The following is a 25860-nucleotide window of genomic DNA, read 5'->3' as shown; positions in this document are numbered from 1 at the left end:
TCTGTTGGTGGAGTCAGGCAGCTGGCCCCCTGGTGCCCCCAAACTAGTTTCATGGTTAGGTCTCCATTATTGCCTTGCTCCCAGCCCTGCAGGACAAGGTGCTTGGACCAGGTGCACACAGCAGTTTGCTGAAGGGCAAATGGGGAGGGGGGGGTGAGGGGAGGAGAGAGACCATGCCAGGGCCTGTTCCCTCTCCCCCTGTTGCAGTCTCTCCATCTTCTTTCCCCCAGAGATGGAAGGGGCACATTCCTGAGTACTGACTCACCCAGGGAATCAGGGTGGAATCCAGGCACAAATGCATATGTGTGCACATACACGCTGCATGCATCTGCCCTCCTCTGAGGTTCTGCAGCAGGTGCACTGCGGTGGGCCAGGCTTCTTGGGGTCCCCTCACTCAAGGGGATGTCAAAGAGCTGGCCATTGTCTGGCCACACTTTCTGCCCTCTGCTGTCTGAGACGCTTTTTCCCAGAGGGCTCTTCTGGGCCCCTTGGGACCAAACTGTCCCTTTCTGGACTTCGGTATCTGAAATCTGTGACTCCTGGTGGCTTTATGAGACACCTTCCTTACTGATAAGGCCCCACTGGAGGTGCTACTGCCATTTCCATCTCACAAGGAAAGTGAAAGGCAGACAGTTAAGTATCTGGCCCCCAAGTCACCCAGCCCATGAATGGGAACTGGGGACCTGAGGCCAGCGGCCTGTGCCCAGCCCTTGCCTGAAATCCCTGCCTTCATCCATCTCACTGATTGTCAAGTGACACAGCCAGCATGCTCTCTCTTTTCTTTTCTCTTCTTTTTGTCAGCCATGGGTCTTGAACTTGGGGCCTGGGTGCTGCCCTGAGTTTTTGCTCAAGGTGATGCTCTACCACTTTGAGTCACCGTGCCATGTCTTCTCTCCCTCTCTTTTTAGGTGGGAATGGATAGGTGGTGGCACTTGCTCAAGGACTCGGAGCCAAGGTGGCTCTTGAGCCCTACCCAGCGCCAGGGTGCCCCCTCATCACCCATCTTCAAGAGGTACTGCGGCTTCCCCCCACCCCTGGAAGTAGTGTGGGGTAAGACCAAGAGGAGCTTGATGTGGCTTGGCTCTGATGAAGCAGAGGCTGCTGCAGAGAAAGAAGAAGTGAGAATGGGGGAGGGGAATAGGGGGTAGAGAGAGGTGAGAGAAGCAAAGGGGCCAAGTGAGAGAGGCAACAGCAGAGAGGTTGCCAAGGGCCCTGCCTCCAGCTTCCTCTTCCTGCAGAAGCTGGGGACAGCAAGAGACAGCAGTGGAGACAGCTAGCTGCACAGGTTTGTGCCCCCCTGTCCTTGGGCCTCTCTTCCCTTACTGCCCAGGCCTCTGTCCTAGCTTCCATCCCCCACGTGCCCTGGACATACCCCTTTCCAAGTGGGCACCAGCCTGGTGACATTCTGGGAGCAGCAAACTAGGGACCCATCCTCCTGAGAACTTGGGACCCAGGGAATCTAGAGATCTGCTATTTCAAATGAGGCCATTTAAACAAGGGAGCAATTTGGTGCTGAGGCTTTGGCCTCAGTGTGGCCCTCTTGGAGCTTGGGGCAAGGAAGGACCCATCTTTTCTGCACCTCAGTTTCCTCCTCTGTAAAATGGGTCCAGTCTAGCGTCCTACTCCTTGAGTGACAGGTGGGGTGACTGGAGGATCTGGAACTGGAGCTTTGGGCTCAGGGAAGTAGCCCTGGGGCCGGCTGGCTCATATCCCCTCTTGTGCTTTGCTGGGCCTCTCTCTGCCTATCTGTGAAATAGTGCTGACAATCGCATCTCTTTGGGCCGTTTCCCCCTCGAGAGAGGGTGGGTGGAAGCAGGGTGTGCAGGCTGTGGCTGATGGGGGCAGCTGATATGTGTGTGAGCAGCCTCTGGTGTTGCAGGGGACTCTGAGGAGTAAGACAGGGGTGGGGTTCCCATGCCTCACACACAGTAGTTGGTCAGGGACTTTGCTCAGAGTCCCGGCCCTGGCCCAGGACCTGATCCACAGGAGCATGCTTCATGGAAATGGTTGGTTGAGTTTCTCTCCCTGGGAGAGCTAAGAAAACCCCAGGCCCAAAGAGGCCAAATTCCTTGCCTAACATCACATACTGAATAACCCTTGAATGGATTTTCCTAATATGCAAAAAGGTTCTAGAAATGAGCAGGGGAAAAAAATCTAACCCAACGTACAAATGGCCAACAGTGAACTTGGACATGCAGGAAACAATGTAAGTACAACTGTGCTGTTTGATTTTTGGTTTTGGTTTTTCTTGTGGTGCTAGAATTGAACCCAGGGCCTAGGGCAGCTCCACTCCCAGCTTAGCTGCTCTGTTTACAGGCAGAGACCAGAATCAACCCCTCCAATGCCAGAGGGCAATAAGGCCCCTGAAGTGGGAGTCCCTCACCAGTTACGTGGTCATTATTATTATTATCATCATTATTATTATTTGCAGTACTGGGGTTGGAGCTCATGGCCTCCCACTTGCTAGGCAAGTGCTGTACTGCTGTGCCCCACCTCTTGCCTTATGAACCCGACCGTTAGGTACATTCTGGCTAAACCTTTGCGATGACATTAGCTTGTACAATGGAAGTAGAGTAGCTCTAGGTATTGCAACAGCAAGGTTCCAAGATGCATTTTCAAGTGTGACAAGCGAAGTGCAGAACCATGTATAGAGGATCGACTTTTTGTATAATGTGGGGGAAATTCTATTCCTTCTGTTTGCATGAAGAAACTCTAGAAGACACTTAGAACTGTAAGAATGGAGGCGATGCGCTGCTTCCATTGTGACCGGGGTCTGAGCAGTTGAGTTTGCAGAGTGAATTCCTTTGTATCTTGCAGCTTTTGGATTTATTTACTGTTTATATTTGAAGATGTAACTTGGAAACTATCTGCAAGGCAGCAAATAGGAACTGAAATGTATACAACTATGGCAGATGGGGAAACAGAAAGAAACAGACAAGTAAAACAAACCCATAATCTATCACCCAGAAGTGACCTCTGCTATATATTTGGGCAAAAATAGGATTATTTTGCTTTGAAAAATGCTTCCCCCCCCCATCCCAGCCCAGTGCTGGGAATCCAACACATGGCCTCATGCATGCTAGGCAAGTGCTCTACCACTCAGCTGCACTCCCAGCTTGCATTTTATTTTATTGGTGCTGGTCCTGGGGCTTGAACTCAAGGCCTGGGTGCTGTCCTTTAGCTTTTTCACTCAAGGCTGGTGCTCTACCACTTGAGCCACAACTCCACTTCTGGCTTTTTAGTGGATAATTGGAAATAAGAGTTTCATGGTCTTTGCTTCCTGGATTGGCTTCAAGCTGTGATCCTCAGATGTCAGCCTCCTGAGTAACTAGGATTACAGGCATGAGCCACCGGTGCTCAATTGCATTTTGTTTTTATAATCAATACATCACTATTATTTTTTCATATTTCAATACTCATCCAGATCATTGAAAGTTTTTCTGCTGGAACAGAATGTTTGCTTTCAAAATTCAAGCAATATAGAAAACATAAATATAAAAGCTGGGTGCCGGTGGCTCATGCCTGAAATCCTAGAGAATCTGGAGAATCATAGTTTGATACCAGCTCTTTGAAGAACAGCCCTAAGAACTTTATCTTCAATAAACCAGAAAAAAAGCCAGGATGGAGGCATGGCTCAAGTGGTGGGGTATCAGCTGTGAGCAAGAAAGCTATGTGAGAGTGCAAGACCTTGAGTTCAAGCCCCAGTACTTGTGTACACACACATACACAGAGTAAAAAATACTTGCTTAAAATACCATTATTAGCATTTTGGCAACCATTCTTCTAGGTATGACAATATACTTAAGTATACCTGTAAACAGCTGGGCCCTGGTGGCTCAGGCCTGTCATCCAAGCTACCCAGGAGGCTGAAATCTGAGGATTGGGGTTCAAAGCCAGGGGGAAGGGAAAGTCCATGAGACTCTTATCTTCAATTAAATGCCAGAAGTAGAGCTGTGGTTCAAGTGGGAGAGTGCTAGCCTTGAGCAATAAAGCTTCTGGACAGAGCCCAGGTCATAAGTTTAAGCCCTAGGACCAACACACACACACACACACACACACACACACACACACACACAGCCTATAAAAGTATATTCCATAAATGTATTGTTTTTAGTCTGCTCTTCTCACAGATATGCTGTCCTCCTCCTTAACATGGCTATATATGCATTTCTTTTGTTTGTGTATGTGGCAGTATTAGGATTTGAATTTAGGGCCTTATGATTGCTGGGTTGGCACTTTACCACTTAAGCCATGCCTCCAGCTTGTTTTTGCTGGTTATTTTGGAAAGAGAGTCTCTAAGACTTTTCTGCTTAGGCTGGACTCAAATTGTTATCCTCTGGATCTCAGCTTCCTGAGTGGGGAGAACTATTGGAGTGGCCCACAGATGCCTGGCTGACTCTATCATTTTTGTTTGTTTTTTATTTTCTTTTGTGCTGGTACTGGGGCTTGAACTCAGGGCTTGGACACTGTTCCTTAGCTTTTCTATTCAAGGAGTACTCTGCCACTAAAGCCACAGCTCCAATTCTGGGTTTTTGCTGGTTAATTGGAAATAAGATTCTCACAGATGTCCCTGTTCAGGCTAGCTTCAAACCGAGATTCTCAGATCTCAGCCTCCTGAGTATTTAGGATTACAGAGATGAGCCCAGTTCTACATCAGGTTTTATGCATTCATTAATGTATGTGTGCAGAGTGGGTAAGGATTTCATTCTATCTGGTCCTATCTTGTCACAACCCCCACAATTGAGACACAAAACCCCTCCATCGACACAGGACTCCTTCACTTGACACACACAACCCCTCCCTAGCAGCCCCTCCCTAGCCCAGGGCAGCCACTGCTGTGTTCGCCAGCTCTGTAATTTTCATTTCTAGCATGTTCTAAGCATCGCATCATACAGTCGGCAACAGTTTGAGATTGCCTTTTTTCCTTTGGCCCTATAATTCCCTTGAGATCCATTCGAGATGTGTGTATAGTTGGTGTTTTGTTTTGTTTTGTTTTTTTAATTATTTCTCTAACTTGCTGAGTTGCATTACATGGAATGGGAACATGAGTTTGTTTAGCTGTTCAACCACCAAAGGCACAATTTGGGGCTATTACAAAGAACTGTGCTATGAAGTTTCCTCTACAGATTTTTGTATGACATGAGTTTTATTTCTTGGATAAAAGCCCAAGAGCCTGATTGGTCATATGGTAGGTACATTTAGTTTAGGCATCCCTCCCCCGCCTTCGGGGAGGTTCTGCTGAGTTATAGCCCAGCCTCACATATTTAATTTTTAGTGTGTGTGTGTGTGTGTGTGTGTGTGTGTGTGTGTTTCTTTGTTCTGAGAGGAGTCTGAATTCACTGTTTCATGCTCGTTCAGCTTGCTTAGTCTTTAATGCTTGACTCACACTTCTTTTTTTTTTTGGCCAGTCCTGGGGCTTGGACTCATGGCCTGAGCACTGTCCCTGGCTTTTTTTTTTTTTTTTTTTTGGCCAGTCCTGGGCCTTGGACTCAGGGCCTGAGCACTGTCCCTGGCTTCTTCCCGCTCAAGGCTAGCACTCTGCCACTTGAGCCACAGCGCCGCTTCTGGCCGTTTTCTGTATATGTGGTGCTGGGGAATCGAACCTAGGGCCTCATGTATATGAGGCAGGCACTCTTGCCACTAGGCTATATCCCCAGCCCAAATGTTCTTTTTTTTTTTTTTTTTTTTTGGCCAGTCCTGGGGCTTGGACTCAGGGCCTGAGCACTGTCCCTGGCTTCTTCTTGCTCAGGTCTAGCACTCTGCCACTTGAGCCACAGCACCACTTCTGGCCATTTTCTGTATATGTGGTGCTGGGGAATCGAACCCAGGGCCTCATGTATACGAGGCAAGCACTCTTGCCACTAGGCCATATCCCCAGCCCCCTGGCTTTTTTTTTTTTGCTCGAGGCCAGCACTCTGCCTCTTGAGCCACCAGCGCCACTTCTGGCCATTTTCTGTATATGTGGTGCTGGTGAATTGAACCCATGGCCTCATGTATATGAGGCAAGCACTCTTGCCACTAGGCCATATCCCCAGCCCCTTGACTCACACTTCTAACCCAAGTTTTTGCTGTTTTTTTGAAGTTAGAGTCTCATGGACTTTTCTGCCCAAGCTTGCTTAGGATCACGATCCTAGATCTCAACCCTTAAATAGCTAGGATTACAGGCCATTGGCACCAGTGCCCCAGGTGCTGGCATATTTAGTTTAGTTTTTCTCTTTTGGTTGGTTGTGGGACTTGAACTCTTAGGCACTGTTTCTGAGCCTCTTTGTGCTCAAGACTAGCACTCTACCACTTGAACCACGGCGCTACTTCTGCCTTTTTTGACTCATTTATTGTAGGTAAGAGTCTCATGGGGACTTTCCTGCCCAGGCTGGCTTTGAACCTTGATCCTCAGATCTCAGTCTCCTGAGTAGTTGGTATTACAGGTGTGAACCACTAGCGCCTGGTACATATTTAGTTTTATATAAAACTTCCAAGCTGTTCTCCAGAGTGGCACTGGAGTTCAATTTGTTGAACTCTAGCTTATTGTGTCAAGAGACAATTACACTGTTCAAGTTTTCTGTATGAAAAAAATGTTTTAAACATTTCTGCAGGTATATATTCCTGGCTTGTTCTATTATTTCCAGATGATAAATTTATACATTATAGATGTTCTTGAGTCAAAGGATATTTGGAATGTAAAGTTTATATATGTTTTGAAGCAATCCTTAGAGATTAGAGTCTCAGCTGGGACTGGAAGACTAGCTCTACAGTCTCTTACTGGGCATAGTCCTGTTTCTGATCTCTGCAAATCCAGTACTAGAAAAATGGAAGCATATGGTTGTAGGGTATGTGTGTGTGTGTGTGTAGGGGGTATGTATGTAGTTTGAACTCAGGGCCTTGCACTTTCTAGGCAGGTGCTCTACCACTTGAACCATGCCCCCATGCCCCCAGCCTGTTTTGCTTTACAGACCTCATTAATGGACTAATCCATGGATAAGTTCATAGTGGATTGGGCTGCTTAGATGTGTGTCTTGTCGGAAGAAGCAGCCTTTGGAACTTACTTTGGGGAGGTGCATTTGAAGGGTATACCTTGTCCCTGGTCCTTGCCTTCCCTTCCCTCTCTGCTCCCTGGCTACCATGAAGTGAGCAGCTTTCTTCCACTATGCCCTTTGGCCATGATGCTCTGCCTTGCACAGTTTGAGAGCAGTGGTACCAGCTGACCTTAGATTGAAACCCTGAGCCAAAGTAAACCTTTCCTCTTTAAGGTCAGTTTTTGCAGATTTTTTTTCCAGTCCTGGGGCTTGTGCTCAAGGCTAGTAATCAGCTACTTGAGCTACAACTGTGTTTCTGGCTTTTTGGTGATTAATTGGAGATAAGAGTCTCATGGACTTTCCTGCCTAGGTGGATTCAAGGCACAATCCTCAGGTCTCAGCCTCCTGAGTAGCTAGGATTACAGGTGTGAGTCACCAGCTCCTGGCCTCTCAATATACTGTTGACTTGGTTTTTTGACATCTGGCTTATGGAGGTAGGACTTCACATAGAAGATAAGCAACATGCTACTGCCCTTGTGCTCTTTTGTCGTTAGCATTTTCTCCTCATTCTCTGGCAATGACTGATCTAGTCTCTGACCCTACTGCTGTTATTTATCTAAGTGATCACCGAGTGGAAGTATTTCTACTTGACACCCTCTAAGAGTTTCCTGCAATTCCCCGTCTGTTCTTGGAAGTCTACTTTTCCCACTGCAACCTTTAGCATATTTGTCAAAGTAACTCAGAGTCCTTGTCTGTGAATTCCAACACTTTGGAAGTCTCTAGGTCTGCTTTTTTTTTTTTTTTTTAAATCTGGCTTCTTTTGTCTCTTGAAAATGATCTTTTCTTTAACTTGATTTTATGTGTGTCTTAAAATCTTTTTTTTTTGGCCAGTCCTGGGGCTTGGACTCAGGGCCTGAGCACTGTCCCTGGCTTCTTTTTGCTCAAGGCTAGCACTCTGCCACTTGAGCCACAGCGCCACTTCTGGCCGTTTTCTAGATATGTGGTGCTGGAGAATCGAACCCAGGGCTTCATGTATATGAGGAGAGCTCTCTTGCCACTAGGCCATATTCCCAGCCCTGTCTTAAAATCTTTGACTGGCGGGGCTGGGGATATGGCCTAGTGGCAAGAGAGCTCACCTCATATACATGAAGCCCTGGGTTCAATTCCCCAACACCACATATAAAGAAAACGGCCAGAAATGGCGCTGTGGCTCAAGTGGCAGAGTGCTAGCCTTGAGCAAAAAGAAGCCAGGGACAGTGCTCAGGCCCTGAGTCCAAGCCCCAGGACTGGCCAAAAAAAAAAATCTTTGACTGGCTATTAGACGCAGGGTAAAGGAAGAGTAGCAGGTGATAGAAATGATGTTTATACTTGATATAGAAATGATGTTTATAGCGTTTATTCCTGGTTTTGATATAGGGAGCTGAGTCAACTCACCCTGTAGTTGGTTTGTGTTTTGGTTTTGTTATTTCTTTAGTTAGTTCCTTTTTTGTTTTGTTGGTGGTGGGGCTTGAACTCAGTGCCTGGGCATTGTCTCTGATTTCTTTTGCTCAAGGCTAGTACTCTATCACTTTGAATCACACCACTATGTCTGGTTTTTCTGGTGGTTTATTAGAAATAAGTGTCTCATGGATTTCCTACCCAGGCTGGTTTTGAACTGCGATCCTCAGATCTCAGCCTTCTGACTAGTTAGGATTATAGGTGTGAGCCACCAATGCCTGGCCTCTAGTTCCTTTCTGTGCTCAGGCTTCAGATTTCTCCAGTGGTGAAACACCCCAAGTTTATACCCTTGTACCCTTGGTACAAGGCCTTGAGTCTCACTGAGATGTTCTTAGTCTTTCTGATCTAGCCTTACATGCGTACAGCACAGAGGGACTCTCTTTGGGTTCTGGATCTTTCCCTGGCTTAGACCTCTGTTCCTTGTCATTTGGTGCAATGTTTGTGGTGGTGGACTCAGTTCTCTTGCTCTAGTTTCGGTCTTAGGCAGCCTTACCAGAAAGTAACTTTGCAAGTGTTTCTTTCTCTCCAGTTTCCAGGGCAGGCCTACAGTACAGACAGACTTCCGGTCTCTCACTGCCATGGGACCCCATGTCTGCTTTATTGGCAGGGGGATCTTGGCTGTGAGTGAGGTTCCTGCTTTCCTTCCAAGAGCTGCCACCACTGCCACCCTCTGCTTTCTATCTGTGCAAGTACTGGCCCCTGCTGGGCTTCCTGCCTCTTGCCAGCACAGGCAGTGTGACATTGGCCTGGTAGCACACTGGGCAGGGGCTTGTGGTATGCTGGTGTCTCTTGGAAGCAACCTGCACCACCTTGTACTCATGCTCACACCAGCCTCATGCCAAGCCCTGCCCCCTCCGCTTCTTCTGCCCCCAGGGGAAAACTGGGGAAGCAGTGTCCAGGAGGTATGGGTTCCTCTGAGTCCAGGTGTTACCAGATGTCAGATGTCACCACTGACAACTCGTTCAGACATTGGTCGTTTGCTTCTCAGCTCCTTTGGTGGAACCCCTTCCTTCCTCTGGCTTTGTCAGCCGTGAACCAGTCAATGTGTTTCCAGGCTCAGTGTTTTTGTGTTCCAGTTACTATTAGAAACCAGTTTATTGGCTTACCTAGACCCCCAGCTGTCAGAGCACTTAAAAACAGACAAACAAAGGTAGCTCTGGGCGCCAGGGGTTCACACCTGTAATCCTAGCTACTCAGGAGGCTGAGGTCTGAGGATCCAGGTTCAAAGCTAAGCTGGGCAGGAAAGTCTGTGAGGTTCTTATCTCTAACTAACCAGAAAAAAGCCAGAAGTAGAGGTGTGGCTCAAGTGGTAGAGTGCCAGCCTTGAGCCAAAAAAGCTAAAGGACAGCACCCAGGCAATGAGTTCAAGTACAGGCACACACACACACACACACACACACACACACACACATACACACACGGTAGCACTTGTATATTTTACTTAATTTGTGGACAGTGACTTACAAACAGCTGCAAAAGTAAAAACCAGCCCTCTTTTGCCAGCCAGAACTCACTGTTCAGTGTGAGCTTGGGTACAAGTAAGAACTAGGGTAAGACCTAAGGCAGTTTAAAGTGATGGAGGTATTGATTCTAAGAATAAAGAATAATCAATAAAAGTGCAGGTCACTAGAGAACTCTGAGCTGTATTAAATCAGCACTTAAAAAAATAGGTTGTGTTATTTTTCTATTGCCACGATCTCAGCCGTCCTCATGATGCAACTTCCCTTGCAAACAGGCCAGGAAGAACTGGTTTCAGTTCCACAGCTGGCTGAGATTAGGATTGCCACTTTATCTCCCCCCCCCCCCCAAACAAACAAACAAACAAAAACCTCTCCTAGCCTAAGAGGAACTAGGAGGCATGGAAAAGGGACATTCTATTCTCTGCCGCTGGATTTTTGAAATAGCCTTGCAGTTTCCATAGCGTGGTCTCAGTTCCCCAACCCAGCAATGCCTTCTGCTAGAAATTATCCTCTAGCAGCCCTGGGCCTTGAGTATTTTACACAATCTTTTAGCTTAAAAAAAAACAAAAAACCACACACACAAACTAAATTTACCATCTGAGTTGGGGAATCCCCGGAGAGAGCCTTTCTTTGGGGACAGGAATTTCAGGCCAGGCTGCTAATGGCAGCTCTTATAAACCAGTCCAACATTCTGGAGTCACAGAAACGTGACTTCAGGTTGGGACCTCCAAGCAAAGCAAGACCCTTTGCCCCCTGAGCCTTGGTTTCCTCTTTCATGAGATGCAGGAGTTACTGGGTAGGTCCTACCCTAGGGACACGCCAGGTACGCAGAAGGCAGAGGGAGCTCTTTCTCTATAATGATGACGGTACTTGACAGTACTGATTTTCCAGGGCAGGACTTGGCACAGAGAGGGGACTGGGCCCAGAACATGGATCTCTGCTGGGTCCTTTTCTTCTGCTTGGGTCTTCTGACCTGTCCGTGCGAGATGGCAGGTAGGTAGGCTCTGGGGAGCCCTCAGTGGTGAGATGGAGGGGGAGGCTGTCACAAGGGATGGGGTGGTGGTGGAGGTGGTGCTGAGGAGCTTGATGAAGGGGTCTGAGCTCTGCTGCCTCCAGTGACATCAGAAGAACTCTTGCTCTTTATGGAGACCATGGAGCAGCCCCGGGGTCGGAAGCCGTCCATCCATATGGGGTAAGTGCCTCCCTCCCCAGCTCCCCCATCAGTGGTCCTGGGCTGGTCTAGTGACCCCTAGTGACTGTGCTCAGTATGCAGTTACTGAAGACCTACTGTGTGCCTAGCACTGGCTCTGGAGATGCAGGGTGTGTCACTCCCCTCCTGCAGTTTATTGCCTGGAGTGTGTGTGTGTGTGTGTGTGTGTGTGTGTGTGTGTGTGACATCCCTGAAGGGACCATGGGCCTTTAATCTACAGGTGGGGAGGATGGCTGCATTTTCCTGAGCTGGGGATGAGTGGGTGGAGCAGTCAGCCCCATGGGAAGGATGGGGTAGGGATGGGAGACCCTGCCCTGAAAGGCTGCCTAGAACCCCCACTGGCTCTGCCCATTCCCAGTGAGCTGACCCCACCCCTGGATCAGGCCACACCCCCTCCCAGGCCCCGGCCCCACCCTCAAGCTCTGGTCCCTGTGGCCACCTGTCCTGCCCTCAGGCACATCCACCGCTTGGAGCAGCAGCTGCTAAACGCCTCTTTCCCTGGCCACAACCTGACCCTGCAGACGCGCTCCATCCAGTCTATGGTCTTCAAGCTGGCCTGCAATTTCACAGGCCTCTCCCTGAGCAGTGCCACCCTGAAGCAGGGCCCCCAGGTCAGAGGTGGCCCACCAGGGGTCTGGGAGCCAGCTGCCTCTGCCTGGAGGTCCTGGGACCGGGGGAGGTTGGGCTCTGACTTTGCCCAGCCCAGGTGCTAACCTAAGTAGGTGGGAGGTGCCTCCTGGGAAGCTGAGGTGATGTTCCTGTGAATAATGGAAAGGAGGTGTGCTGTGGCCCCTTAAGCAGGGGAGTCCAGGAGCAGCAGCAGCAGGAGAGGCCGGGAACCCTGGGTCCTTTTGGGATCCTAGCTGGATACCTGGTGGGTGGCTCCAGGGTGGGAATGGGCAGCCAGGATCTGGGGTTCTGGGAGGAGGTGCAGCCTGCGGAGGGCCCCAGGCTCACCTGTGCGGGTCGTCCACAGCCCCGGGCCCGGCATGCCATGCAGTTCCCTGCAGAGCTGACCCGGGATGCCTGCAGGACCAGGCTCCAGGAACTTCGCCTCATCTGCATCTACTTCTTCACTAACCGGTTCTTCCAGGTCAGCAGAGGGCAGCTTCAGGCCTCCATGCCACCAGCTGGCCTCTGGGTGGGGACCCGTACTCAGGGGGACCAACGCACTGCACCACCCAAGCTCGCCCTGGTTCCTCACGGGGCCTCAGTGTCCCACCCGTGGCGGGGAGGTGCGGCAATGGCAATCTGTAAGCCAGGGCTAAGAATCTGGCGTGTAGGTGCCTGTCTCTTGGTGGGAGACAGACCCAGAGGCATATTCAGGGAGCACGGGCTGGGAAAGGAGGGCTTGGGCCCCCTCCAGGGTCTCCCCAGGTCCCCTCCACTCACCATCTCTCCCTCTGCTCTTCCAGGATGACAGCAGCTCATCCTTGCTCAATGACTATGTCCTGGGGGCCCAGCTGGGCCACAGACCTGTGAGCAACCTCAGTGAGCCCGTCAACATCAGCTTCTGGCACAACCAAAGCCTGGTAGGGTTGGGGGTGCCCCCACCCCCACCCTGCCCTTGCCTCTCTGTGGTTCCACTAAACTCCACCCCGAGGAACTATTTCTGAAACAACGAATCAAAATCCATCACTCTTTGAAATTTCTGCCCAAGACATGAGAATGAAGCCTTTCCCCCCCCCCCCTTTCTAGTATTGCTGCTTAAATTCTGTGCTTGCTTCGTTTACGTGGCTGTAGCTTTGCTATTTGAGCCACACTTCCAGCCTTGCTTTCTTCTGGTTATTTTGGAAATAGAATCTCTTGGACTTTTCTGTCTAGACTGGCTTTGAACTGCAGGCCTCTGGATCTCAGCTTCCTGAGTGCTAGGATTACAGCTTCCAGGCACCCCCCCCCCCACCCCCAGCCCCCCATGCCTGTCCTTGTACCCCTGGGCTTTGTCACTGTTGTCCTCTCTGCCTGGAATCAAGCTCCTGCTCTACTTTCAAGGAAATGAACTTACCTTTTCAGGCCTCAGCACCCACTCCTACCCTCTGATTCTGGGGTGGCGGCGGGGGTGGGGGTGGGGGGGTGGGGTGGGGGTGGGGCTGCCTGTATGGCATCCCCCATCCCTCCACTGTGTGACTTGGCTATGAGTCTTTTCTCCCTCCGGGGCTGGATCTGAACCTTCTGTGCACCCCTGTTTTGGGGGAGGATGGAGGAGACAGCAGCTTCCTCGTATCTGCTGGACAAAAGGCCAGTGCTGGGCCCTCAGAAGTCATATGTCCCCATTTTTCATCCACTACAGGCTCCAAGAGGCTTGGTGGCTTACCCAGGTCACTCCCTGCTGGGGGGGGGCTGACCTCTGGGGCTGCCACAGCCTGGCCACCACACACGCAGTGCCCACCAAGGCGCCCTCAAATCTCCCTGGGCCCCGGGCCTCCCTGATCTTGACCTGGGAGACCCCACCCAGTACCTCCCGGACTGACCTCAATCTCCTCTCAGGAAGGCTACACCCTAACCTGTGTCTTCTGGAAGGAGGGGGACAGCCAACACTCCCAGGGGGCCTGGAGCCCCGAGGGTTGTCGCACAGAGCAGCCCTCCCCCTCCCAGGTGCTCTGTCACTGCAACCACCTCACCTATTTCGCTGTTCTCATGGTATGTGTGCCTCCAGCCCAAGCAAGAGAGAGATGAGAGAGAGAGAGAGAGAGAGAGAGAGAGAGAGAGAGAGAGAGAGAGAGAGAGAGAGAGAGAGAGAGAGAGAGACTCAGGCTTCTTAAAACAGTTCACTTAGGCTTCAGGCATGGCTTGATCCAGGGGCTGAATAATAACTAAGATAGGACTCCATCTCTGTTCCTCAATTGTGCTGGCTCGGGTCTGGCTGCCTCATGGTACTACAGGATGGCTTCCAGGGATTTCAGGTTCCTTCACTGCTGGCTTCCAGGCCAGAGACTGTGCACTTCTACCCATCAGTCTCAGTGCTGAGTCTCACCAGGTCCTGTGTTCATCCTTCCACAGTCACTATGGGCAAAGGGAGGCAGGCTTGTGATTGGCCAGGCCTGTCACACTTGTCTGCATACATGGCGGTGCGCTGCCCCCACCTGTGTGATAGAGTAGTGTGTGTAGGGGGGAGGGGAGGCATTATAGAAGAGGTGAGGGTGAAAGTTAACACTTCTGCCCTGGCTTAAAACCATTCTATTGATTATTTTTAAGTTGTTATTATAAAGGTGGCATACAGCGGGGTTACAGTTATGTAAGCCAGGTAGAGAGTGCATTTTTGGGGGCAATGTCACCCCTTCCCTCGCTCTCTCCCAGTTTCTCCCTCCCAACCCCACCCACAAGTCATAACGGTTCATTTTCAATACAGTGTCTAGTGAGTACCCTTTATCCCTCCGTTTCTGTGCCCCACCTTGCCCTCCCAGAGATAGGTAAATGAACAAACAAGACAAAAAGCAAAACAAAAGAGAAAAAAATCTCTTGTTTCCAATTCCCGGAGTTCGTTTCAATAAATATTACTTTATATGATCAGAGGCACATCGGTGTTGTGCCTTTCATTCCTCTCCTAAGAATATCCTCCTTTGGTCCCACGGTGTGTGAATGCCTGGAGTCGTGTGTAATTGGTCCTGTCCCGGTGTAGTTTAGATCTAGCCTTTGCATATCAGGGAAAACATGCGCCATGTGTGCGCTGGCTTCCATCCTTCTAGGATCGGGCTGGGCTGCAGGCGGGGGGCTTGGAGCTGAGTCTGGGGTAGCCCCATGGCCTGGGTCTGCTCTGGGTCTCCAGCTCCCCTTTGCTCCTGCAGCAGCTTTCCCCAGCCCAGCTCCCTGCAGCGCTGCGGGCACCGCTGGAGTACATCTCCCTCGTGGGCTGCAGCGTCTCCATCGTGGCCTCGCTGCTGGTCATCCTGCTGTCCATCCAGGCCAGGTAACCCTGCCCCCAGCCAGGCCTGTGTATCCTGATCAAGCCTCCTGGATCCCCTGCCCTATCCTATGCCCCTCTGAGCCCAGGGGTGGCACTGCCTGGGCGATGTCCCCAGGCCACTGAGGGCCATGTCCCCCTGCCCTCCACCCTGCCCACAGGAAGCAGAGTGACTCCATCGCACGCATCCACGTGAACCTGCACGTCTCTGTGCTGCTCTTAAACGTCGCCTTCCTTCTGAGCGCCAATCGGGCGGTGGCCCCGGTGCCTGGGGCCGCATGCACAGCGCTGGCGGCAGCCCTCCACTACACCCTGCTCAGCTGCCTCACCTGGATGGCTGTGGAAGGCTTCAACCTCTACCTGCTCCTGGGCCGCGTCTACAACACCTACATCCGTCACTACGTGCTCAAGCTCTGCGTGCTGGGCTGGGGTAACAACTCCCCTCCCCCGGGCCGGGCGGGGTGCTGGTCTCCTCAGCCTGGAGCCGTCCCTGCGAGGCCCGACCGGGCTCCAGGCTGGAGTTCTGAGTCCCTCTGCCTGCCTTCTGTCTCCCACCTTGGGAAGGTCCTGAGTCTTTGCCCCCTCCCAGGGGTTCCGGCCCTCCTGGTGCTGCTTCTCCTCGCTGTGCAGAGCTCCGTGTATGGACCCTGCACAATCCCACTCGCCCACAGGCAGGGAAACCACACGGGCTTCCAGAACAGTGTGGCCATGTGAGTTCCTGGATATGTGGTCTGCTAGCTGCAGTGGGGCTGGGGGTGGGGAGAGGGGGGCTCTAGGGGGACCATGCTGTGGGCCAGGCCAGGCTGAGGGGCAGGGAGGGGGCTGTGGCTTAACTGGGGAAGGCGTGTGTGTGTGTGTGTGTACACCTACCTCCTGCTACATCCAGAAGGGCTCCCGAAGGGTGGCTTTTGCTTAGTACTGGCAGATTCCAGGAAGGTGCCACAGCTCCAAGGTCAGGATACCTCGGCCTCCACTCCCCTGGTACACAACCATGTGACAGCACCATCAGTGTCACCTAGCTCTAGCCGGCCAGCCCAGCTCAGACTGTGCCTGCTGCTCTGGCACCCAAGCCTTGCTTCTCAGGCTCCAGGGGCTCTGGGAGCTGCTCTGAGCATTGATAAACACTCCAGATCTCCTCCTACTTGGAGGAAAGACCAAGTGGGCTGGGCTAGGGGAGTACTATGGTGAGAGCTCAGCATGTGGGTGTCCCTTAGGCCTGGAGAGCAGTCTGCTGCTGCCTCCTTTAACTCAGGCAACCCAGCGTTAAGCTCTTTGTTGTGAAACACTCTCCACAGTATGAGACACCTCAGGAGCTGTGTCTGCATACTCTGGCTTTCCTTCCATTCCTTCTGTGACCCTGGCCAGTTAGAGATCGGAGAGGGCTGTGGGCACTCATTGTGCTGGGGGCAAGCCCCCTGGCATCCCTGCTTCAGAGTTAGGGTATGCCCCCAAATCCAGGCTGAGCTGGGAGTTGACCACAAACAGACAGTCCACCTCTGTGCCCGGCAGTAGAGTTGGGAGTGGGTTCGGTACTTTCCCAGGAGGCTGGGTTGGTGGCTCCAAGGGATGTGTCTGTGAAGATGTGTTTTATTCTTATTTTTGTCCTTGTACTATGAACTTAGAGCATCATACTCCTGCTTGGTTTTGTGCCATTCTGCCACAGCTCCATTTCTGGCTTCTTGCTGGTTAACTGGAGATAAGAGGCTCACACATTTTCCCACCGGGTCTGGGCCATGATCCTTGGAGCTCAGCTTCCTGAATAGCTAGGATTACAGGCATGAACCACTGGCACCGGACTGAGGATGTATTTTATTATATATAACGTGTAACGTGGACCAGAGAGTTCAAGTGACATGTCTACAAGACAGGAGGCATACCAGTGCAAGGATACAGGGATCCCCCACTCTAGGAGGCAGCCCTTCCTGTTCCTGCTCTATTTTCCCTCCCCCTGGGATGCTAGGACCATGGGCTTCCTGTCTCCTGGTTGTCATGGGAACTGTCTGGGATGCCTCACGTCAAGCAGATGACTGTGTCTAACTCAGGAGGCAGTGCTTGTTCTGAAGGCATCCTGGAAGACCTGAAGGCCACAGGGAGGGCCTAGGTCCTGGGACCGAGCCCCGCAGGCCTCTCTCTGGCTAAGGCTGAGCCTTCACTGGGGTTTCCCTCACTCTTTCCTTTGCTCCCCACTCTCCAGTGCAGAGCCCCCTCCACTAAGCCAGGGGGTGGGGCATCACACGCTGCTCTAGGAAGGCCTCTAAGCTGGGTGGCGGTGGCAGGAGGGTGGCAACTGTGTGATAGGGCAGAGAGGACACATTCAGGATCCCGTAGGATGCTGTACACCTCTCTCACCTGACCCAGGTGAGGCTGAAAGGGCAGGCATGACAGGGCTTCAGAAAGGCGGCTAAGGGGGACTGGTGGCCCTGTTGCGGTGGGCTGGCTGGGGAGCTGGATGGCCCGCAGCAGACAATGGTGGGAGCAGCAAGCCCAGGCAGGGATGAGACAGTCCCAGGGGCCCAGCATGCCTGGCCTCCCTCTGGCCTTAGGGCGGGGCTGACCCTGGCCTTCACCCCTGTCCTGCAGGTGCTGGCTGTGTAGCCCTGTGGTGCATGGTGTGCTGGTTATGGGCTATGGTGGTCTCATGTCCCTGTTTAACCTGGTGGTGCTGGCCTGGGCACTGTGGGCCCTGCACAGGCTGCGCGCTGGCCGGAAGGCCCCAAGCACCCGGGCCTGCCGGGACACTGTCACCGTGCTGGGCCTCACCGTACTGCTGGGCACCACCTGGGCTTTGGCTTTCTTCTCCTTTGGTGTCTTCCTGCTGCCCCAGCTCTTCCTCTTCACCATCTTCAACTCATTCTATGGTAAGGCCAGTGGGTGGCAGGAGGGCACAAGTGACGGGCAGCTGGCAGGGTGCTTGGGGAGGGGGCTGAGTCCACAGCTGCGCATGCGCAGCTGCTCTGCGTGGAGGAGGGGCTCTACCCTGACGGGCACATTCAGAATCCTCTTACTCCTAGAGTCTGTCCCTCTGTCCTCCAACCGCATGAGGTCCCTTACTGCTTGCTGATGCCCCCTGTAACCAGCCTTATCTTTCAGGTCTCTTCCTCTTCCTGTGGTTCTGCTCCCAGAGGTGCCACTCCCAGGCAGAGGCCAAGACAGAGCTGGAAGGGGTCAGCTCTTCCCAGATGACGACACACTGACCTGGTCTCCTGGCCTGGAGCCCCAGCTGCTCTGGCTGTGGCATCCCTGGCCCTGGCCCCTGGCACAGGAGGTGGCAGGTCTACAGCTGGGCTCAGAGGCCCGTGTGCCCTCCAGATCCCCCATCTCCTCCAGAAGACAGGCCTGGCTCTGCCTCTCTGGCCTTCTGCTCTAAGGTGGTCCAGTTTCCCCCAGGGAGTGGGCAGCCCCAGTGAGCCACCCTATGGGAAGAGCACTGGGTGGAGAGTCAGGAGACCGCATCTCAAGGCCTAGCTCTAATGATCTTGTGGCTATTATTTCTCATGGAACGCTCCCCCACCTCAGTTTCCCCATCAGTGGATATGGGGGCCACGGGAGCATTGTAACAAGTGATGGGGTGGGGTGGAATTCCTATCTGCTCTCCCCCATGATCTCCATCTACCTGTTGGAGGCTGGGTTTGCTTCCTCCTGTGGAGAACCCGCCCAGCCCTGGTTCCAGCCTCTGGCCCTCCTCCAGGATGTTGAGGCCCACCAGTGTCAAGGCCTCACTGTATGTTTTTCTTTTTTTTTTTGTTTTTTTTGTTTTTTTTTTTTTTTTTTTTTTGGCCAGTCCTGGGGCTTGGACTCAGGGCTTGAGCACTGTCCCTGGCTTCTTTTTGCTCAAGGCTAGCACTCTGCCACTTGAGCCACAGCGCCACTTCTGGCCATTTTCTGTATATGTGGTGCTGGGGAATCGAACCCAGGGCCTCATGTATATGAGGCAGGCACTCTTGCCACTAGGCCATATCCCCAGCCCCTACTGTATGTTTTTCTAACCACCCAAGGATGCTGGCCTTAACTCAAAGCCCATCCTTCCCGAAGATCGAGAAGTGCCAGTTCTTCCCAGGGTCTCCCTCTCAGTGCTCCAAACACTTGGCTTTCCAGGGGATACAAGTTAGTGCCTCATTCCTTGCAGCTGAGCCAACTGGCATCCGGGGACCTCGCTATTAGATGATTGGACTGGACTGGATTTTCTCTGGCAGAAAAGCGGGTGGGAGTGCAGAATCCCAAGCTCTGACCACACCCCTTTGCCTTAGACCTACCTGCCTGCCAGCCCCAAGGGGAAGAGAATGCTCATGAACACAGTGCTTTTCCCAGCATGGACACCAGGGGGAGCTGTTGACCTGCATGCAGCGCCATTGGCTCCTAAGCTGGGGTGGTCAGGGGTCTGTGGAACCAGTGCCTCAGTGGGAGGGTCTGCTGCCTCTAGGACTGGCTGAGTGACTGCAGGGAAATGCCAGCCCTGCTCACACACCACTGTGTCTCCAGTGCACCTGGCAGAGGTTGTTCTCAGGGGCTGAGCCTCAGGCATTAGAACAGGGAGTGAAGGTAGATTTCCACTCCAGCCCGTGGGAGAGTTTTGTGCCCTTGAGCTTCACAGGGAGGGAACGGAAGCTGGGTCTCTGTCCTGTCAGGGGGATCCGCTGCCTTTCTGTATATCTCGGGGTGATACTTACTAGCTATGTGACCGTGCCTTGGTCTTTCCAGTTGTACAGCGATTTGGAAGGCATAGTAACATAATCCGTGTGGAGCATTGGCTCCGAGTTAGTGCTCAATAAATGGGTTATTTTTGCCATTCACGTGTCTGTGATTAACAGTGTTAATGCCTCACGCCTTGTAATCTTAGCTACTCAGGAGGCTGAGATCTGGAGGATCATAGTTTAAAGTTAGCCAGGGTTGGGGGAGTGGGGGAAGGAAGGGGGAATCCACAAGACTCTTATCTCCATTAACCAGCAAAATGCCAGACTGGATGCATGGTTCAAGTGGCAGAGTGCCTTCTGTGAGCCAAAAACGCTGAATGAAAGCACAGGCCTGGAGTTCAGACTCTAGTACCAGCACAACAACAACAACAACAACAACAACAACCCAACCAACACACCAGTGTCAAGCGTATCAGAGGCCATGGGGGCCCAGGCCCAGGCGTGTCCCACCTCTTGCCATCCCAGCTCCTCAGCGGACCCTCGCTGAGGCTGATGAGACCCCACCTGAGGCTTCTGGTTGAGGCCAGTCCTGTGCCCCCTCAGGCTGGGGAAGAGATGGGACAGGACTCCCCCCCCCCCCCACCTCAGACCCCAGCAAGCCTTGACTGCCTGAACTGTGTCCACCCCCCCACCCCCCAATCCTGCATGGCACCAGGCTCTGGCTGGCATCACTTCCTGGAAGCCCTCCACAGGGGTGGGGTAGAGACTCAGGGAGACAGCTCAGAGCCAGGCTGGGACCCCGTTCTCTCCTTCCCAGCCCTCATGGGGCATCCAAACTGGCAGGACAGCGAGGGGGTGAGGCAGGGCAGATGGTTTAGGGTGGGGCTCTGCTCAGGGCTGGGGGCTGCAAGGAGGCGCTTGGGGATGAGAACCATGATGTCAGCCCTGTCGGGGGGTGGGGGGTAGGGTGTGAAAGGCAAATCTGCAGGATGAAACCCAGGAAGCTCATCTCGGAGGCAGACACCACCCGTTGCTGATCTGAAATTCAAATGTAGCTGTGTCCTATATATCCATTTCTATTTTTGCTCCATCTGGCAATCTTCTTGGCAAGAATATTGGCTCAGGAGTCCTGGGTATGAACCCTCATACCGCACTCAGCCCAACCAGTGCCCCCTAGGCAGCCCCTCTGCCCACAGTGAGCCCACCCGAATCCAAGCTTTTCTCTGTGACCCCAGTTCAAGCCAAATCCACTGCTAGAACCACCCCCCCAGTCTGTCCAGGGGTGCTCCCATGCCTGCTCTTTTTTTTTTTGGCCAGTCCTGGGCCTTGGACTCAGGGCCTGAGCACTGTCCCTGGCTTCTTCCTGCTCAAGGCTAGCACTCTGCCATTTGAGCCACAGCGCCGCTTCTGGCCGTTTTCTGTATATGTGGTGCTGGGGAATCGAACCTAGGGCCTCGTGTATCCCAGGCAGGCACTCTTGCCACTAGGCTATATCCCCAGCCCACCCATGCCTGCTCTTAACCCTGGCTCAGAACCAGCCTCTATCCCTGCAGAGCCTCCTCGCAGGCATCCTTGCCTCCCCACTCCCAGATCCAACATTTTTTCTTCCCTGTAGCCTGACATGCCCACTCTGATCAGGACCTGGGATCCAGCCTGCACCCCCTCTTCAACCTCTCCCCCTCTTCCTTCCTCATCTTCTTCCCCAGTGTCCCCTCCTCCCCGCAGTCTTTCTTGCCTGGGACTCTGTCCCTGTCTGAACTTTCCTCTTAAGCTTGGCTTTTGTGGTGTACAACACATCCTAGGGGTTCAGGGCTATATGCACCCCTCATCCCCATCCCCGCCCCCACCTCAGCCCCTGATGTGACCTGGACCTGCTCCTGACCTCTGCTCCCTTCCCTCAGGGGCTTCTCTCTGTAGAAGTCTTCCTAGTCCCCACAATGCAACTGTCCCGTCTGAGCTACCAGATTGGGGAGCATTTGGGAGACAGGTGCTTCGTCTCATTTGCTCACTCATCCCTCAAGTAACTGCTAAACTCTTGTATTTTGGGCCCTACGCTAGTTTCTAAGTTTAGAGAAATGAGTGAGCCACCATTCGTGTGAGTGTGTGTGTGTGTGTGTGTGTGTGTGTGTGTGTGTGTGTAGATGTCACTCAGGAAGCAATTTCACAAATAAGGGCAAGCCAGGGGAGATGGCGACACGTGTGCTGAAGGGCAGCTATGGAGGGCGAGGGGTGGTGGGCCTGGGGCTGCCTCCTGGAGGAGAGGGCTGACTCCCAGGCTGTCACCCTGTGGCGACTGAACTCTGCGGGAGCAGGGGTTGGGAAGAAAGGAAGGTGAGGCTCCTGTGAGGAGAAGCTCTGAAGAGGCCATTCTAGTCCTGGGGAGGAGCCCTCTGAAAGATAGAAGCACACTCAACATGGGGGAGTCCATGTTGGGTTAGACCAGGACAACACCCAGAGCCAGATCAAGCATCAGGCATCTGTAGAAATCTTTCCAGGTCACAAGAGGGTAAAGCACTATGAGTGAGAGTCTGCGGAAACCAAAGCAACAGGTTTATACAGGCAGCAACAAAGCAATGGTCACAAAGGTAAGCATATAAAACAAGGAGGAGGGAGGGAGAGAAAGTGGAAGAAGAAGAGGAGGAGAAAGAAAGAAAAGAGTATGAGAAGGAAAAGGAGGAAGAGGAAGAAGAAGGAGGAAGAGGAGGAGGAAAAAGAAGAGGAATGGAATTTCTACAAATAAAAGTAGAATTCTAAAATCTAAAATTGAATGACACATGAAGAATTACTGAGCCTAAAGTTATCTATGAAGAAACGCAATGGTGTACACTTGTAATCCCAGCTCTTGGGAGGCTGAGGCAGCAGGATCACAAGTTCAAAGCTAGCCTGGGCTACACAGAGAGACCCTGTCTCAAAAGACAAAAACAGGGCTGGGGATATGGCCTAGTGGCAAGAGTGCCTGCCTCGGATACACGAGGCCCTAGGTTCGATTCCCCAGCACCACATATACAGAAAACGGCCAGAAGCGGCGCTGTGGCTCAAGTGGCAGAGTGCTAGCCTTGAGCGGGAAGAAGCCAGGGACAGTGCTCAGGCCCTGAGTCCAAGGCCCAGGACTGGCAAAAAAAAAAAAAAAAAAAAAAAGACAACAAAAAACAAGCAAACAAACAAACAAAAATGACAGCAAAAGAGCTATGCTAAATGATCATGTGAAGAGTGATTAAGAGTTATAGTGAACAGAATGAGAAAAACTTACTATATAGAGACATCTCAGAGGAAGGAAATAAAGACAATGGAAGAGAGGCGATATTTTTAGATAAAATAGCTGCACATTTTCTAGAAGTGAAGAAAAGCAGAACCACTGAACTGGGGACACAAAGCTTGTCAAGCACAATACATAAAAGCAAGCCCGAGCTTCGCACATTTTATTGGGAGTACAGGATGTCAGAGGCAGAGATGGGATGAAAGCCGTCATTGAGAAAGGACAGCTCCTGTACCAGGCGACAGAAGGCAGCTGGCTTCTCAACCTCCTGAGAGAGGCAGGAATAATACCTCTGAAGTGAGGAGAACAAACAAATATCAACTTAGAGTCACTGTGGCAAAAGGCCCTTTCAAGAGCAAGACAAAAAAAGAATTAACAACAATCAAAAACCACCCCACATATTTCAACACCTACAGGTAAACAAAGGGCTAAATCAAAAAAATGTATTTCAGGGAGTGAAAGATTCCAGGGGCATCTGAGATTCACAGAACCGACAGTGACCATGTAAAATAGTAACTACAGAAGAAGTTCACTATAAAGTCATCTGTTTAGCTGGGCGTCCATGGCTTGCACCTGCAACCCTACTTGCTCAGGAGGCTGAGATCTGAGAATCATACCTTAAAGCCAGCCCAGGTTGCAAAGTCTGTGAGACTCTTCTTTTTTTTTTTTTTTTTTGGCCAGTCCTGGGCCTTGGACTCAGGGCCTGAGCACTGTCCCTGGCTTCTTTTTGCTCAAGGCTAGCACTCTGCCACTTGAGCCACAGCGCCACTTCTGGCCGTTTTCTGTATACGTGGTGCTGGGGAATCAAACCTAGGGTTTCATGTATGAGAGGCAAGCATCTTGCCACTAGGCCATATCCTCAGCCCCATGTGAGACTCTTATCTCAAATTAGCTACAAAAAAACTGGAAGTGGAGCTGTGGGTCAAGCGGTAGAGCATTGACCTTGTGCCCAAAAGCTAAGAGAGAGCACCCAGGCATTGGGTTCAAGCCCCAGGACCAACACAAGAAAAAAAAAAAAGAGACATCATTTGTTTTCTGGTGGCTCATACCTGTAATCCTAGTTACTCAGAAGGCTGAGCATACAATGAGCAAGGTTCGAGATCAGTCCAGGCAGAAAAGCCCATGAGACTCCATCTCCAATTACCCAGCAAAAAGCTAGGCTGGAGGTGTGGTAGAACACCAACTGAGCAAGCTCCAGGCCCTGAATTCAAACTCTAGGACTAAAAAAGTTTACAACTTAGTGGGTTTTGGTAGAGTTGTGTCACCATCACCATGATTCAATTCCAGAACTTTCCATCCATTCAAAGAGAATGCCCACAAACTCATTAGCAGTAATTCCCCAACTCCTCTCTCTTCACAGACCTGACAATGACTAATGTATGTTGTTTCTGTGGATTGGCCTGTCCTGGATTATATATATGGAGTCATTTCAATCATTTCATGGATGGAATCTTAAACTTGTGGTTTCTTTTACATAATGTCATGCTTTCTAATTCAATCCCTGTTTTAGTGTGAATCTGAACCTCATTCCTTTCACAAGCAGCTAATATTTCACTGTGTATATGCCACATTTGCCTGTCCTTTCATCTGTAGGTTCCACGGGCTATATTTTTTTTCTCATCTTTCCAAGATACTTTATTTCAAAACAGGTCCCAACACAAAGTTTCTGGCCCTTGCCGCCATTGTACAAGCGCCACGGGCTATTTTGAACAATGGTACTATGAATATTTATATACTACTGTGTGTGTGTGTGTATGTGTGTGTGTGTGTGCACTTGTGCCATTGTTAAAGCTTGAACTCAGGGCATCATGCTTTTGCTTAGCTTTTTCGCCCAAGGCTGATGCTCTATTATTTGAACCACACCTCTGCTTCTGTCTTTGTGCTTATAAGAGTTTCCTAGATTTGTCTACCCAGGCTGGCTTTGAACTTTGATCCTTAAATCTCATCCTTCTGAGTAGCTAAGACTACAGAGGTGAACATTATTGGTGCCTGGCATAGGGGAACTTTTTAAGATAAAAATACTGCATATTTTGTCAGTGCTGACGATTGCATAACTGTATCCATCAAAACTCAGAGAACTGTTCATTTAAAAAGTAGATTTATTTCTGTGTAAATTCACTTCAACAAGGCTGACTTTTGGAAGCTGGCAGAATAGGCAGCAAATGACAGAGCCACCCTGTGTGCAGGTGGATTTCCAACGCTCCTCTGAATTATTGATAGCAAAGCCGAGCCAGGGTAGGAGCTTGGAGCAACACAGCACCGGGCTGCATCTAATGGGTAGTAATGGAACCTGCCCTACAGCCCATCTCCTTGCACACAGACCACTTACAGAAATCGATCATGCACTGCCCAAGAGAGCCAACTTCCAAACGACACACAGTGGTGCCCTCTGCCCCGTGGGCAGCAAAGACGGAGGGCAGCGGCACACATACTAGCTTTAAAATCTCCATTTATTTGCAGTTTGTCATAGGGTTGGGCAAATTGACCCCCTTTCACTCCCCCCCCCAAAAAAACCCTAGAAAAGTGAGGCCAAAAGAAAAGGAGCATGTATGGGGTTTGCGGGTGGACAATGGAAGTGGCCTGTCAGAGGGCAGGAGGGACTGGCCAGCTCAGTGAGTGAGTAAGATTGGTTCTGCCCAGTGAACTACTGCCTCACATTATTCTCCAAGGTCAGTTCTCAACTCATGCCTGTAATCTTATCTTCTTGGGAGGCTGAGATGTAGAGGACTGTAGTGTGAAGCTAGCCTAGCTACTATGGGAACCATAAAGTAGGAGGGTGGAAGGAGTGGGCCCATGGCAGACAATCTCCTAGCAAGCATGAGGCCTGAGTACTGGCTTTAAATCCAATACTGCTCCTCCCCCCTGAACTGCTTTTAAGTTGATAAAGGACTT

General features: G+C 51.4%; 1 protein-coding gene and 1 non-coding gene across 3 annotated transcripts; both read left to right on the top strand.

Annotated features, from left to right (window-relative positions):
* Positions 1–1249: 1249 nt before the first annotated feature.
* Adgrg5 (adhesion G protein-coupled receptor G5) lies at positions 1250–18809 on the top strand. 2 transcript variants are annotated; one of them, XM_048354814.1, is made up of 12 exons: positions 1250–1285; positions 10862–10963; positions 11087–11162; positions 11635–11791; positions 12157–12273; positions 12596–12712; positions 13668–13820; positions 14966–15087; positions 15243–15511; positions 15671–15791; positions 17662–17939; positions 18172–18809. In XM_048354814.1, exons 2-12 carry the CDS (start codon positions 10900–10902, stop codon positions 18273–18275), a joined length of 1578 nt encoding a protein of 525 aa, XP_048210771.1. In that variant the 5' UTR covers positions 1250–1285; positions 10862–10899; the 3' UTR covers positions 18276–18809. The 2 variants fall into 2 exon arrangements, with proteins under 2 accessions (XP_048210771.1, XP_048210770.1); XM_048354813.1 differs by lacking the exon at positions 1250–1285 and adding an exon at positions 10686–10766.
* Positions 9934–10065, top strand: LOC125358893. Its single transcript, XR_007212421.1, has one exon. It is a non-coding gene; the product is annotated as a small nucleolar RNA SNORA40 (small nucleolar RNA).
* Positions 18810–25860: the final 7051 nt, after the last annotated feature.

This window comes from Perognathus longimembris, chromosome 10 (genome assembly GCF_023159225.1).
Source record: "Perognathus longimembris pacificus isolate PPM17 chromosome 10, ASM2315922v1, whole genome shotgun sequence".
NCBI lineage: Eukaryota > Metazoa > Chordata > Mammalia > Rodentia > Heteromyidae > Perognathus > Perognathus longimembris.
This window is presented reverse-complemented; position numbering and strand designations above follow the sequence as displayed.